General features: G+C 45.4%; 1 protein-coding gene across 1 annotated transcript; it reads right to left on the bottom strand.

The window, feature by feature from the left end:
* Window positions 1–7,733: 7,733 nt before the first annotated feature.
* Window positions 7,734–13,744, bottom strand: Hebp2 (heme binding protein 2). Its single transcript, XM_041654399.1, has 4 exons — window positions 13,523–13,744; window positions 12,912–13,047; window positions 11,984–12,164; window positions 7,734–8,370 (listed from the first exon to the last, which is right to left on the bottom strand). The coding sequence occupies exons 1-4, from the start codon at window positions 13,622–13,624 to the stop codon at window positions 8,172–8,174; spliced, it is 618 nt and encodes a 205-aa protein (XP_041510333.1). The 5' UTR covers window positions 13,625–13,744; the 3' UTR covers window positions 7,734–8,171.
* Window positions 13,745–15,750: the final 2,006 nt, after the last annotated feature.

Consider the following 15,750-nt stretch of genomic DNA (forward strand, 5'->3'; position numbering starts at 1 on the left):
CTATGTTCATAGCAGTATTATTTGTAATAGCCAGAACCTGGAAACAACCTAGATGCCCTTCAATGGAAGAATGGATGAAGAAAGTGTGGAATATATACACATTAGAGTACTATGCTGCGGTAAAAAACAATGACTTCTCGAATTTTGCATGCAAATGGATGGAAATAGAAAACACTATCCTGAGTGAGGTAACCCAGACCCAAAAAGATGAACATGGGATGTACTAACTCACAATTGGTTTCTAGCCATAAATAAGGGTCACGGAGTCTACAATTGCTGAACCTAAAGAAGCTAAATAAGAAAGTGAACCCAAGGAAAAACATGACACTGATTTCTGCCTCTCACCTCCCAGCCACTGCCTTGGCTGGTTTCTGCCTCCCCATCCTTTCTTTGCTGCCTAGAAAATGCCTAGAAGACATTAGCCTGGGCAGTCCCCATGGAGATGTCATTTCCTCCTTCTCTGAAAGATCACATCCTATACCCGGTGAGTGCCAGTGTCTAGACACAATTATTTTACATATTTTGTCTGGAATTTTGCTTTAAGATATAAGTATAAATTGAGTTCCTGTTTTCCCCATTATAGCCAGAAGCAGATGTTGCTCCACAAGACACCTAAAAGGCACTCCTCAAGATCACACTGTTTTGTTTGTTTGTTTGTTTGTTTACTACCATAGTTGGGGTAAAGGAGGTTTAGAGGACTACCCTTTCCCCAAGAGGAAAAACACTATGTGGTTACTTTACCTGCCAAGCAGGTCAGAGTCAAGTCAATTGTAACAAAAACTAAGGAGCTGGCTCAGTGGTTAAAATGCTTATGAAACATAAGGACCAGAGTTCGGGTCCCCAGAGACCTTATCCATGCTTGGCGGAGCTGGCCAGCCACCTGGAATTCTAGCTTTGGAAGGCAGAGACAAACTCCCCGGGGGAAGCTGGTAAGTAAGATTAGCCATATCATACATTCTAGGCTTGGCTGAGAGGCTGTGGTTCAGTGAATAAGGTGGAAGAGTCGTTCAGGATGGTTCCCAACATTAACCGTGGGGCTTCACATGGACACTGTATGTGCACATGAAAATAGAAAAAAAGAAAGAAAAACGACTAGGGAAGGAGCAGCTGTAGGCTGTTGTAGGCTAAACCTTGTCTAGAATTACCCTTCTGTTCTAATTTCCATATGCTTCTCCCAATTTCATGAGGATGAAGAACTGCAACGACTTCTTGAGATTTCTGGGTTTTGAATGCTCGCTCATTCATGCAGGGGCCCAGGATGCCTCTTTGTTCTTTGCAGGTTCTTTTTACAAACAGACTTGCTGAATTATCGCAATGACCTTTCCCCTGGGATCCAACACCCCTTCAGTCTTGAGCTTGTGACCAGAGAATGGACTTCACTTTGGAAACTGCCTGATGAATGGGTATGGTCTCACTTGCTCCATCTCTCATCCATTCCTAACCCCACTGAGGCATGTAAGATAACTACATCTGTGATTAGGTTCCTATTTTGTCCATTCTACTAAGAATCTCCACAAGACTTTACAGATCACGCCCCCTTGACCACCATTACATGGTCACCACGCCTAGCTGCTTCAGTTACCATCATACCTGACCCATTGTGGTCTCATCATCCACATTGTTCCAATAAGCCAGCTGAGGTCCACCTCAGTCTTTGCTTCCAGTGTCTTAACCACGGCCCTGGTGGATATTGAAGTCCTGCCCTCAAACAGAATTCTCTGATGGGACATCTAGCTCAGTGTCCCCTTTCTAGCCTGCCTCCTTCCCTGGTCCGTCCTCTGCTGTGTGGCCACCACATCTTGGTCTTTCAATATTTCTGTCACTTCTAAGCTTTTAGGAGCCACCCTAGGCTGTGAGTTTGAACTGCCTTCTGGGTTTTCTTATTGTGCTAAATCCTGTTTCCTGAAAGATATCCCAAGAAGTCCCCCCACCTTATTTAGTGTCACAAACCTGATGTCTTTGATCAAGTATCTTTAGAAGAGTGGTTCTCAACCTTCCCAAGGCTGCGACCCTTTAATACAGTTCCTCATGGTATAGGGACCCCAACCATAAAATCATTTTGTTACTACTACATAACTGTAATTTTGCTACTGTTATAAATCATAACATAAATATCTGTGTTCTCCAGTGGTCTGAAGTGGCCCTGTGAAAGGCTCATCCGACCCCCAAGGGGGTCATGACACCCAGGCTGAGAACTGCTGCCTTAGAATGCAGTCCCAGGAGGATTCCCCAAGCAGACCACTTCCAGGACATGGTGGGCCAGCTTTGCGGCATCTTCAGCATTATAGCCCTTTAGTCCTTAATCCAAGCCCGCACAGCCTCAGCAGGTTACGGTGGAATTTAAGTCTGGTTACAAACCTAGAAGGCAAGAGAAGGGGCGGGGCCAGTTCTTGAGTCCTGCCTATTGCTCTATGTGGGAAAGAGCTTCACACTGACTTTCCTTGGGCTAGGACAGAGGATGGAGGCTTGGGTAGCTCTGTATTTTAATAACTGAAAGTGGTCCTCCTGGAGGCTTAAGATGTTCACAATCTTCTAGGGAGGCAAAATTGTGTGGCTGGGACTCGGATGCAGGTCAGCTGCTAGCATTCTTGCTTACTGTGCATCAAGGCTTAGATTTGAGCCCTAGTACCTCATACACTAGGTGCATTAGTTGTTGCTGTCATCCCCTGGGAAGTGACAATGTCTACTCCTTCTCCTGAGGCCCCAACTTCGGTTTTTTCAAACTTTACCTACCCAGTAGAGAGTCAATAGTTTTTTTAGCCTTACTTACAGGCAGGAGTGTGGGAGACCTTAAAGTAGCCACCCTGGAAAGTCTGCACCCAGGTGGGATGATAACTTCCCTTCCCCGTGGAAGCCCTTCCCCTCATCTTTCCCCACCTACATGTTCTAGCCCCTCCCAGAGACTCAGGTCACAAGCAATTAGGGCAGAATTGGATACAACTGGTTGGGAGGCGTGGCTAGTCAGGTGAGGGTAATGACCCTTCCTCTCCCTTCCTTCTGAGAGGGAACATTACCAGTCCAATAAGCCCAGTTGTAAGACTCCTGAAGAAGGCAGCAGTTTGGCTCAGAGGATACCTTTGTACAACAGTGATGCTGTCCTGAAATCTCAGTACCCAGCTGGCAGAGGTAAGAGGAGCAGAAAGTCAAGGTCCTATTCAGCATAGTGGCTTAAATAAGAATGTCCCTAGTCTCAAAGCTCTGACCACTTTGTCCCTAGTTAGTGGTGCTCCTTGGGGACGCTCAGGAGCCTTGCGGGATGAAGTATATCACTGGAGGCAGGCTTTGACCACTTGCCACTTCCTGCTCACTCTGCTTCCTGCCTTTTGGAAGATGTGAACGCTCAGCTTCCTGCTCCTGCCCCAATGCCTGCCTCTTCCTGCCATGCTTGGATTCTTATCTTTCTGGAAAGGTAAGGCCAAGTGAACCCTGTCTTCTGTGAGTTGCTTTTAGAAACCGAGAAGGAATGAAAGCAAGGAATTCAAGACCAGCCTGGGTTAGAGATCTGGCCTTTAAGAAAAGGGGGTGGTGGTGGTGGTGGTGGTGATTATCTATCGGGCTGTCCTCACTGTGTTTTAGCCTCCCATGTTTGATTCTGTCTGGGCTCCACAGACCTGGCCTGGTTGGAGATTGGCTGGTTGGTAGTTAGCTAGTTTTACCAACGGAGTCCACACTTGACCTTTAGATTTTTCTGCTTGGCTCCACGGGGGAAGGACTTGTAATAATTGATTTTGGGTGTACATCAGTGCCTGTGCTACATCTGCAAGTTCACGTGTGTACATGCATGTGGAAGCCAGAAGCCCGTGTTGTTCTTCAAGTATTGTCACCTTAACTTGTGAGACAGTGGCTCCCATTGGCCCGAAACCCGGGAAGTAGACTAAGCTGGCTGGCCATGCTGCAGTGATCTCTTCTCCCCGAATCCACCTCCTCATCAGTAGGCATGTAAGAGTGAAGCTCCACACCCAGAAATTTTAAGTGGTTCTCAGAATTGACCTAAGTAAGGTCCTTGGGATTTTTGTTTCTTTGCTTCTTGAGGTGCTGGGGGAAGGGCCTAGGCACTTGTGTATATTGGGCATGGCTAATCTTAGTTGTCAACTTGACACACCTGGGAAGAGGGAATCTTAATTGAAAAGTTGCCGTCCTCAAATTGATCTGTGAGCATGCGCCTGAGGACAGTTTCGTGGTTTCTAGTTGAGCAGACATAGGAAGGCCCAGCCTACCATGAGCAGTGCCAACTCTGGGCAGGTGAGCCTGGGCTGTACAAGAATGGTAGCTGAGCCAGCTAGGAGTGGCAGCAAGTGTCCCTCCATGATTTCTGCTTCATGTTCCTGCTTTGGGTCCCTCCCTTGGCCCATCTGAAGGTGAATCTCTGCCACAACTCCAAACTTCAGAAAAGAAGTGGCCATTCTCGGGTCACAGTAACAAGTCACAAGTAGGATCGATGCCAACCTCACGTAAGTACACCACTTTGCAAACAGGCCACTCAGCAGCGTCCCAGCCCTGGTAACTGCACCTCTTTAGCTACACAGCTCAATCCATAAATGCTTTGGAAAGCCCTTTAATCCCTGGACTCTAGGTTTCCCAAAACCCTACGTGAGGTCAGCAGTTTTCTTTATCCGAAGAGCTGGTGCCCCAGAAGCTGGTCCATTCAGCAAGCAGCATGGACAGCATTTTAGTGTGGGCACCGAACACAGCCTCTTCCTTTGCCACTGTCGCATCTACCCAGGGTGCATGCTCTGGTCCCTGGCTGTTATTATCCTCATCTCCTGGGGCTCTCCTTCAGAAAGACCTTCCCTGGCCATGCTGTGAGACAGCCACATAGTCTTCCATGTCTCACGGGCTCATTTCAACTCTCTCTCTCTTTCTCTCTCTCTCTCTCTCTCTTTCTCTCTGTGTGTGTGTGTTTAGTTATAGGTGAACATGCACATATGTGTATGTGAGTATGTATGAATATGGTGTACATTTGGAGGCCAGAGAACAGCCTTGACTGTCTTTTCATCAGGGAATGTTCACTCTGGTTTTTTTTTTTGTTGTTGTTGTTGTTTTTGTTTTTGAGGCCAAGTCCTCACTGCTTAGAACTCACCAAATAGCCTAGTGGCTGGCCAGAGAACACTAAGGATCTGCTCGTCTCCAATTCTCCAGCACTGAGCTTCCAAGAACATACCACCACTACATCCAGCTTCCTCCCCCCTCCCATTTGTCTGTCTTCATTTTAATGTGAACATTGTAGGGAGGTCCTCCTGTTTCTATAGCAAACACTTTACTGATGGAATTCTCTCCCCGGCAGCCCTCATCTCATCTCTTGATAGCACATGCCATAATTTCAAGTCATCTTATTTCACTGAACTTCCTCACTGTCTAGGAAGCAAAGTCCCCTCAGACAGGGCCCCCATCCTTCAGGAACTCCACTGTGTTTTCAGCAGGCAGCTGGACTCAGTAGATAAATTCATGTTGAAGAAGAGCAAGTCAATGATGAGGGACCATGAGCATTGTCCCAGCAACAGTCCATACTGATCTGAACCATGGAAATAAATGCCATGTGACGGAACTGCTTGGGTGTTGGGACGAGGCAGATTGGAGATTTTTAAGAAGCTAAGTAGTGACTGTAAAGAGATGAATGAACGCTATGAGTTTGAGTGAATTCTTGTCAATGAAATATCTTCTCAAAAACTTGCCTCACCTGTGAAGACACAGATGACTGTGTGGAAAGCAAAGGGTACATGGGACCGGCCACCTTAATTCCTGAGATGTGGCCTTATGGCCCAAAGCTCCAAGGACACCTTTGGTCACTCTTTCCAGGGCAACTAGAGAAAGAGGCAAGGTGGTGGGGGTACTAAGAGCAAGCAAGCCAGGAGCTGTCAAGGAAAAAGTGGAATTTCTTGTTGGGGAATCATATTTCCAAACTCGGAGTCCACTCTGGGTGCAGCTATTGGAGGTACTGAGTTTGCAGAGAAGACAGGATCTTGTTCATGGAGCAAAACTAGACCAACAGCAAAAAGGAAGGCTACGACTTAAAAAAAAAAAGTCCCATTGAGAAGGGAAGACACAAGAAGAAATGTTAGCACAAAAGAAGCTACACAGTCAGGGTCAGCATGAAATTAACCAATTCACTGCTGCGAAAAATAAATGCTGTCTGGATCAAGCAATTTATGGTTGAAATGGTTTTAGCTTCTAAAGGAAGAAAAGAGGAAAATGGAATATGCTGAGCTTGAATGGGAGCAAAACACAGGTTTTTTTAAAAAAACATTTTTTCATTTTAGCCATCAGAAATGGGTTCCTCTCATTTAAAATGGAAATTATGCATGTTTCATACAGGACTGCAGGTTAAATACTGGAAATAATTTGCCTCCTAACAGCAGAAGTTAGTACTGTGGACTTTTGTCAATAGGAGAGACTAAAGGCATCTCCCAGCTAGTGAGCATATATATCCATGCTATAAAAGTCATTTCTTTTTGGCAAGCATAGATATGTAAGGAATCAATAAATTCAACATGCAACTCAAGGAAATAATGCCGAGAATTTAAAAAATTACAGATTTTCATATCTGTAGTCATTTAAAAAACAGAAATATAGCTTGCTTTGTATAAAAAATGATGGTGTCAAAGTTTCTGTGCAAGCTCAGTTGGCCTGGTGAGGAATGAAAGAACCAGGTCAACGTGTGTCCCTACAGTTTTGTCTGGGGGAACTTACTTACGAGTGCTGTGCCTCATTTTCCCCTTCTATAAAATACTGATACTCACATGTAGATTATTCTGCAGTTTGACTGTGAAGATTCAGACGAAGCATTCAGAATAAACTACGTAAAAACCAGCGACTATGGGGGCAGATTGTGGTCTAGAGCAGCGCTTCTCAACCTACGTATGGGTCAGGACAACGTTGACAAAAACTCTATCTCCAAAAGTATTTATATGATGATTCCTAAATGTAGTAAAATTACAGTTATGAAGTAGCAATGAAAATAATTTCATGGTTGGGGGTGGTCACCACCACATGGCAGCATGAGGAGCGTTGAGAACACTGTTCTCCTGGAGAGTTTAATTTTACAAAGATACCTTCTGACAGTCAAGTTAGATCTCATACATTGTTTAGCCGCGTCCAATCTACTGGCGCCTCAGCCTCCTCTGTGACTATTTCTCCGGAAGCGACTGTACATCTCTGCTTACACAGTCAATGAGAAGTAAAAGCCGCGCCACTTGTGAGCCGATTTAATTACCAGGACGTCCCCGAGACCTAACCTACTTTACCTCTGCTCTGAAAGCCAGCATCCCAGGAGCCTACATTGGAGTGAGACAGCGGCCAGGAACAGGAAGGTGATTTGATCTTCCCAACATGAGACCTGACAGCACTAGGAAGCAAGACTTTCCAACCTCCTTGATTTCCAACCCACATTGGAAAGAGGAAGAATTTCCTTAAAACCTCTAGAAAGACTACGTGAAATACTTGAAAAACTTCAAGTGGATACTAAAATTAGGTATTTGTGTGTATTTTTTTCAGAAAGCAAACCTGTCAGGTAGCAGAGGAAGTCCCACCACTTCATCAATTTATTTTCTATCTCCAAATTTTGTCAGCACTTTAAGGTAAGAGTTTTCTTTATGCAGGGACCAGTAGCTGGACCAGGACAAAGACTCAACAGAAAAACATAATAGTGGCAGCAGAAAGAGATATTTTTGTATCCAATGTAATTTTATTTCTACACAGGACAAATCTTTAATGGGTTTGTTTGTTTTTTTTTTTTTTTTTTTTTTTGCTATTACATGGAAGTTAGAGCATTCAAATGTCATAAATACAAGCAGAAGAAGGCAACTTGATGGTGATTGTGTGAATAGGAAGAAAATGGCATGGCATTGCCCTGGATCCTCATGGAGATAGAGGCCATCTAACCTATGACCCATTTCAAATTTGTCTTGATATACCCTGTACTTAAATAAAGCTTCTCAAAAGGCACACTGGAAATAAGCATGATTCGGTATGGTGTCTAGGGTAAGACACCCTAGAATAGCGGTTCTCAATCTGTGAGCTGCGACCCCTTTGTGTGTGTGTGTGTGGGGGGGTCACATATCAGATACCTTGTAGATCAAGTATTTACATTATGAAGACACTAGATACTTCACTTACGATGCTGCTGATGTCTGCATTCGACAGAAGTTCTGCCCCTGGCAGTGATCTTCATTTTCTTATTCGTTTTCCTGGGAGGGCTCGTTTTTCTGAATCAGCCACACCTCGTTATTTCTATCGAGTAACTGGAACGGACTGCTGTAGCTAGCAGTATAAAAGACCTTTTCATTGAAAACCTTTCCTTCTTCCCTCAAAATGTTTGCTAATGTCAAAAGTTGTTCTTGATTCTTTTGGCCACTGGAGAATCCGTCAAAGGACCTACAGGGAAGAAAGTGGCTGGGCATGAGTGGTTTTACTATGGATACCAATGCTGATCTGAGACGAACAGCAGGGTCTGGTACCCTGAAAGCTGCAGGAAGTGGCTTCCAGGCAGCCATTGACCTGCATGGCTAGGCTCATGAGGTTCACCTAGGAGAGGCCCAGGAACACTCGTCAGTCCCATCCGTGGACTTATTTGGAACCCGCATCTTCTTGGGTGGACTAACATATACAAAAGTTACCCTCGGACCTTATTAAAATGTACATTACTAGGAACTTTCCAAAAACAAACTGATGCTTCAATTTAAAGAACCACATAGAAGCTCTCCCAGACAATCACTCCTCTTCCACCCCTCTCTCTCCCTTCCTTCTTTCCCTCTTACGTACAACGTACGCTACCCTGAAAGTCACTATACATCAGGGAGTTTTGTTATATAGCTCAGGCAACCCTTAGAGGCATTATGTTGTTGTGGGATATGTGTATACTGGGTGAAGATGTATTTACTGTGATTGGTGTAATAAAGAGCTGAACAACCAATCGCTAGGCAGGAGAGACAGGTGGGACTTCTGGGGGGAGAGAAGGGAAGGGGAAGAGGTGACAGAGGCGCAGGGGAGACGCCAGGAGACATGGACAGAAAACAGGAGGTACAAGATGAAAGAAAGGTTAAAAAAAAACCCAGATTAGTAGGTAAAACATAGATTAATAAAAACAGGTAAATTTAAGTTCTAAGCATTAGTGGGACAAGCCTAAGCTAAGGCCAAGCTTTCATAATTAATAATATGTCTCCATGTCACTTGTGAGTTGGTGGCCCAAAGAAAAATCTGACTACACTATGTCACCAGGACTAACTTCAAGTTCATGATCTTTATAACTCAGCCACCCCAATGCTAGTATTATGAAGTGTGCCATCAAGCTGGGCTTCCTTGCGTTTGTTTCTTTGTTCTGTTGTGGTTGCTGCATATTTTGAGATGGAGTCTTAATTGCTCAGGCTGTGTCAGAACTCTCAGGTTTAACTCCTGCCTCTGCCTGCCAAGTACCTGGGACTATAAGAGTGTGTCAACAGACCCAATTCAGACACTCAGCCAAATGCTTTCACCTTTTCCTCTTCTGGAGCACAGAGAACACAGTGGATTACAGATTAATACAATATAATTTGGATGTTTACGCATTTGTAGTCAAATGAAAGAGATCAACATTTTCACAGCATTATCTGAATATCCTGAGAAAGTATTTTAACAGAGATAGGACCAAAGGCTAATAGGTGTCTTCTGAGTTGGTCTTAGAATGAAGGATGGTTTTCCTGAACAAAGGAAGGACAAAGGAAAAGCACTGTCACAGGAAAGCATAAAATGAGGTTCAAAAGGAGAGCTGAAGCCAGAAGCAAGGCCTTTGTATATTAACCCATGACCTCCCGGGACTATGCTACAAGATGCTGTGTAGAGAGAAACCTGATGAGATCTGAGTAAGAACATAGGCAGAGAGACAGGACAGATTAGCAGATGGAGCTGCTGCAGGGACAGGAAGGGAAAAAGGATAAAAGTTTAGTCAAGAACATAAAAGTATCCTCCCCAGATGAAGTCACCGCAGCACACGGACATGCTGAAGTACAGGACATAGAAGGACAGTGGGTTTTACTTAGAAGGTGAAAAGTGAGAAACAGAGTATTTTTAATATGTGTCATTGGTATACGTGTTCTTAGAAATATGCCAATGCAAAAACAAAAACCAACCAACCAAACCAAGAGAACAGGTCTGGCAGCCTCAGCTCAAACATAATCCTGCAAAGAAGAGCAAAGACCATGTCTATTCTAGTGGACAATGTCTCCCCATACTGAGAGGCACACTGGCAGATGGCAGTAGCAAGGGCTGGGCCACCACAGACAGTCCCCACTCTAGCTATACCTCATGGAACTGTGGGAGGTATGTGATTGTAGCCTGGTAGAAGCTACAGGGAGGTGACGCTAAAACAGTAGTCCTCAACCTTCCTAATGCTGTGACCCTTTAATACAGTTCCTTATGTTGAGGTGACCCCCACCATAAAATTATTTTGCTGCTACTTCATAACTATAATTTTGTTACTGTTATAAATTGTAAATATCTGATATGCAGGATTTCTGATATGTGATCTCTCTGCCCCCCTGCACAAAGGGGTTGTGACTCACAGGTTGAGAATCACTGCTCTACACCATGACAACTTTGCTGGGCTTGGGAGCACCCAAACTCATGGGATACAGCTGTGTGGGGCATCAAGGGCCTACTCCTTGTCTAGCAAAGCTTTGGAGGTCCAGCCTCCAGTCCAATGAACCTGAGGGGCAAAGCCTTGAGAAAAAGAGATTAAAGTTTTGAGATTTGGGTCTTGAGGCCCATTACTAGTTCCCCATATGGGATGCGGATGTCTCTCCCATGCATGCCACAGTGTTGTTGTGCCCTGGAGCCCATAGCTTGTTTGACTTTAGCGGCCCACAGCTGGTGAGAATTTGCTTCGGGATGAATCATGCCTTGTGTCTCAGCCAGATTTCATTTGGATGACATTTAAATGAGTCTTCTGAGTCAGTGCTGAAATGAGCTAAGATTCTGGTGTTGCAGGATATTTGTTTACACTGGGTGAAGATGTGTCACCGTGACTGGCTTAATAAAGAGCTACACTGCCAAGAGCTAAGCAGGAGAGAATAGGCAAGAGTTTAGGAGAGATTCGAGCAAGATACTGAAGAAGTTGAACATACGGCAACGAGGAGAGCCACATGGCAGAAGGCAGATTAAATAGAGACAAGTTAATTGAAGTTGTAAGGGCTAGCTGGGGAAAAGCCTAGGCTAAGGCCAAGCTTTCATAATTAATAATAAGTCTCCATGTTATTTGTGAGCTGGTGGCCCAAAGGAAAGTCTGACTCCATCCTGGGTTAATGGAATGGAACCAAATGCATTTTATATGAGAAAGACACAAAGTTCATGTGCTCGGGACAGAATGCTATGGACTGAATGTCTGGATCTCTCAAAAATTCATACTGAACTCCTAATCACAAACGTGATGGTTTTAAGAGCTTGTGGAGGATGATTAAGTCATGGGGGTTGAACCCTCATGAAAAGGAACATTACCCTTACACAGGGGTTCCAAGGTGCTCATATGAACCAGAGAACGGTCCCTAGCCAGTCACTAAAACTCTCAGTGCCTTGAACTTGAACCCAGCTTTTAGAAAAAACTACAAAACACAAATGCATGTTTGTTATAAGTTATAGTATTTGTTATAAGTCTATAATATTTGTTGTGGCAGCTCAAAAAGACTAAGGCAACATCATATACTTTTTTTTTTTTTGAAGGTATTATTGTTCAGGTCTACCTAGATTATGGGAAAGGTGGCCCTATGCTCTGGGTGATATAATTTGTGCTATGTTTTATATGGAAGGTATATAATAGACTTCTCAATAAATAGACTGTATCTTGCAGTAGACCATAGTGACATTTTAAAATCGAGTCAGTAGGAAAACACCATGAATGCATTAGGCTGTGCTTACGGAAAGGCGAAAAGCCTGCTGAAATTGCTCAGGGGGCAAATGCCAAGTGCACACGGGTGAAACAGGCTGGTGGTCAGCGGGCCCTGAGTTATCCACCACTTACCGCACAAACACGGTCATCCCAGCTCTGTCTTCAATGAAGACATCTGACTCAGAAGGCCTGGGGGGATCGGATTGCTGCTCGGAGGGGACGCACAGCGAAATGGTAATGGTAGACTCACTGAAAGGACTTGAGCCGGGCTCCACGTAGCTCGTCACTGGAGCGGTCAGCTTCATTTTCATCTCTGCAGCATGGAAAGGGAAATCACCTTCAGTGTGTTGATGGCTAATATGAATTTTAAAAGCTATCTTTATGTGAATTTTTTTGGACTTACTTTATAGCACCAATATAAATATGCCTCCCTGAGATAATGTCTCATTTTTTTTTGGAAAAAAAAAAGGGTAGTGGTGGAATGATAATTATTTATAATCTACATCACCGTTTTCTGTAGTGTTGTATTCTGGGGTTAATGAATTCTATTTTCAAACATAAAGGAGAAATTACAGGAAACATGAGACAATCATTTTTCTCTTTACCCCTCAGAAAATGAGATCCTATAGGCTAAGAGACCTGCAAAGTTATACACATACGTACACAAATACACACATGGGGGGGCAGGGGAGAGGGAGGGAGGGAGAAAGAGAGAGAAGCCAGTGAGTTCTGACTTGCCGTTCATGCTCCTGTACATCTCCCTGTCCCCTGGTACCACTAGTTAACATTCACAAATTATTAGCGACACTTGCCACATAGGTAAGAATTTCTCCCTAGTTACAGAATCCCCTTGCCCCATTTCATCCAACAAAAACTGGGGACGAATAGAATTAAAAGGTAGACCCCAGCAACACCTTCCTCCAGCTACACTAAGCTTCCTGAAGCCAATCCCATACAGTAACATGAGGTTTCCAATGGTCTGGTTATTCATCTATTACAAACGAGGATTTCTTCGCTAGTTTAAACTCAATAGCCTGAGGATTGCAGCGGGTACTTTTACCTTTCTCATTTTTGCCTTGAATGTAGCTATTCAGTTTTGTGAAGCCAGTCTGGATGGCTGAATCCCAGTCCATAGACTCCACACAAGTGCTGACCCATTTGGCTGGTCCGTAGTGTCGGATCTCATAACTTCCGGGCTAAAATGGAATGGAAAAAAACTTTCCGTAGCAACTCCTGGGCATCAGGAGGTGAGAGATAGCAATACAGGCAGCCTTAATCCCTAGTCTACCAGAAGACTGCTGGCCGAGGAACTGCTGGGGCCTCTAGGTCTAGCCTGAGATTCCAGTCTTTAAGAAGGGCCTCTCTGGAGATCTCCGAGGGGATGGGGGAGCTGATATCGCCCTGAGGCCATGTTAAATGAAACAAGCATCTCTTATATAGAAGTACTGGGTCTGCATAATAATTAGTTCCTCTCCATTTCCCCCACCTCAGACAGGAAGTGGAGGCAGGACTCTCACGGGGGGGGGGGGGGGGGGGGGTGGTAAACAAAGCATCTCCTGCCGGGTTTAAGCAGGCTCTAAAATAGCACTTTTTACTTAACTCTATGGGACTCTTCAAACTCACGATAAAGTAGCCCAGAAGCAACCTTTGCGGGCCCTGGAAAACACCTACCTGTGGGTCTGTGTCCTCTGGCGACTTCCAGCTTGGCATCTCCACTGCAGGCTCCACTGCGTTGTCGGCCGCCCCAAGGTCTGGCTCTGGCTCCTCGGCCATGGGTAGGGATAGCTCGCCAGGGGCTCGCTCCTGGGTCGCCCTGTTTGTGTGCACTAGTCACCTTTCCGGAGTCCCCGCCCCGCCAGTGCACCGCCTTGTGCCCCTTACGGTGGGGTCCGCAGAGCCGCGAGGGGGCGTGGTGATCCCAGAGGGAGTCAAGTCCTCACCCCACCCATGCGCCAGTCCTGGCCACGCCCCTCCACCGGGATCGGAGGAAGGGCCAGGATCCGCCAACTGGCCTGTCATCACCCGGCTCTTCTGCAGCGTCTCTGCCGCCCAAGTCTTTCTTTTGCATAGCCCAGCAGAGGGTAGCAGTGGGCGGAGACCTGAGCAACTGCTATTAGGTTTCTGTGGAACCGGTCTGGGCGCCTCTCCAAAGGCGGCAGACAGACGCTGTCAGCTCCTCTGCAAAACCAGTCTCCTCCTGGTCACAGTAGGGTACCACCTGCCCCTCCGGGGCCACTTCCCAGCAGCCAGAGCTCAGAGAATATTAGGAACTGGCATTAGTGACTCTTCAGACTTGGAGTCCAAACCCGGATCAGCTGCCCCATTTACACCTGAAAGGCAGCCAGGGTCCCCAGTTTTCAGGGCTGCTTATTGTACAAAGTCTGTGGAAACCCAGAGTCGTTGGGAGGAGTCTTGGGTTATCTGCTTCCTTGACCCTTTCCAGAAATGACCTGAAGCCTCATCAGCACTTGAGGGTGGGCCAGAGCACACAACAGTGCTTCTTAGATACTTTGCTTAAGGTTCTTACTTTTCCCAAAAGATTTGTTGAAATAAATTCATATACAATTCATCACTCTTTTTTGAAACTTTTATACCTGTATACAATATATGTCGATCATACCCATCTTTTTCTCTCTACCCATCAACTCCCTCAAAGATTCATCCCATCACACCTCCCTTCCAACTTCAAATGGTTTTTATCATTTATTTGGCCCACGGAATTCAACTAGTGCTATTTGCATGCACGGGGGCAGAAGTCGCCCTCTGAGGCACTGGGAACCTACCCATGCCCACACTCCTAAGAGAAACGAATTTCCATGTCCCAGCAGCCAGTAACAGATGCAGCTCTTGGGGGTAGGGACCCAGAGGTCCTCCTTCTTCATGTATTACATGTATGTGTATTAATTTACTAGTCAATGAACCAGACACGATGGTGTTAGGAAAATTCTTAAGAGCCTCTCCGCCGACGCAAAATAACTCCAATTAGACTAAATTAAAAATGTCCACATTTAATAAATACTGCACTCTTGGGTGGACTGGGACAGCAAAGTGGGGAGAAGAGCCCAGGCAAACCAAACCACGTCTTCCTATTTCAGGTGGGAGCCTAAATAGCCAGTGGGAGTGGTCCTGATCCTCCCCAGGGAGGGGTCAGCACAAGGCAAACTGGGAGTTGGAGTCCAACCAAGGCAACTCCCAGACCAGGGGCTGGGGTGATGCTTCCAAACATTCTAGACTTCTTGGATATAGGGGTGTTAGAGGGTTGGGGGTCTCACTTCCAATCAAACAGGTGGTGTACCCCATAATCCTAGCACTATGGTTTGGAAGCAGGAAGTTCAGGAATTCTAAGTGATGCTTGACGAGACACCAAGTTTGAAGCCACTGCACCCGCCCCCCCCCCCCATTGGCTTTGTGAGAATGCCTCAGAAACAGAAAGTCAATAATAATAATAAAGTGGACTACTTAATGGCCTTTAAGTGTATTTATGGAGTTATGCAACCATTACAACGCTAGGACAATTTTTCAAAAGCAATCCCGTACCTCAGCCTTTAGCCTTACTCAACCCTGTGCTAAGTTAGCTTTTATGTTGTTGTTGCTGTTTGTTTTTATTTTGTCAATTTGGCATAAACAAGGGTCCTATGGAAAGAGAGAACTTAAACTGTAAAAATGTCCCCCATTAAATTGACTTGTAGGCAACTCCATGGGGCATTTTGGCTGATTAATGGTTAGTGTGGGAGGGCCCAACCCCCTGTGGGTGGTACCACCCCTGGGCAAATTCTTCTGGGAAGTATAGAAAAGGTAACTGGGGCTGGGAGTGGTGGCATGCAGGGCATTAATCCCAGAAATCCATGGGGGGAAAACACAGGCAGATCTCTGTGAGTTTGAGGCCCACCTGGTTTACA

Source organism: Microtus oregoni, unplaced genomic scaffold (assembly GCF_018167655.1).
Source record: "Microtus oregoni isolate MIOR12 unplaced genomic scaffold, Mior012 000006F_ref0000085, whole genome shotgun sequence".
Lineage (NCBI taxonomy): Eukaryota > Metazoa > Chordata > Mammalia > Rodentia > Cricetidae > Microtus > Microtus oregoni.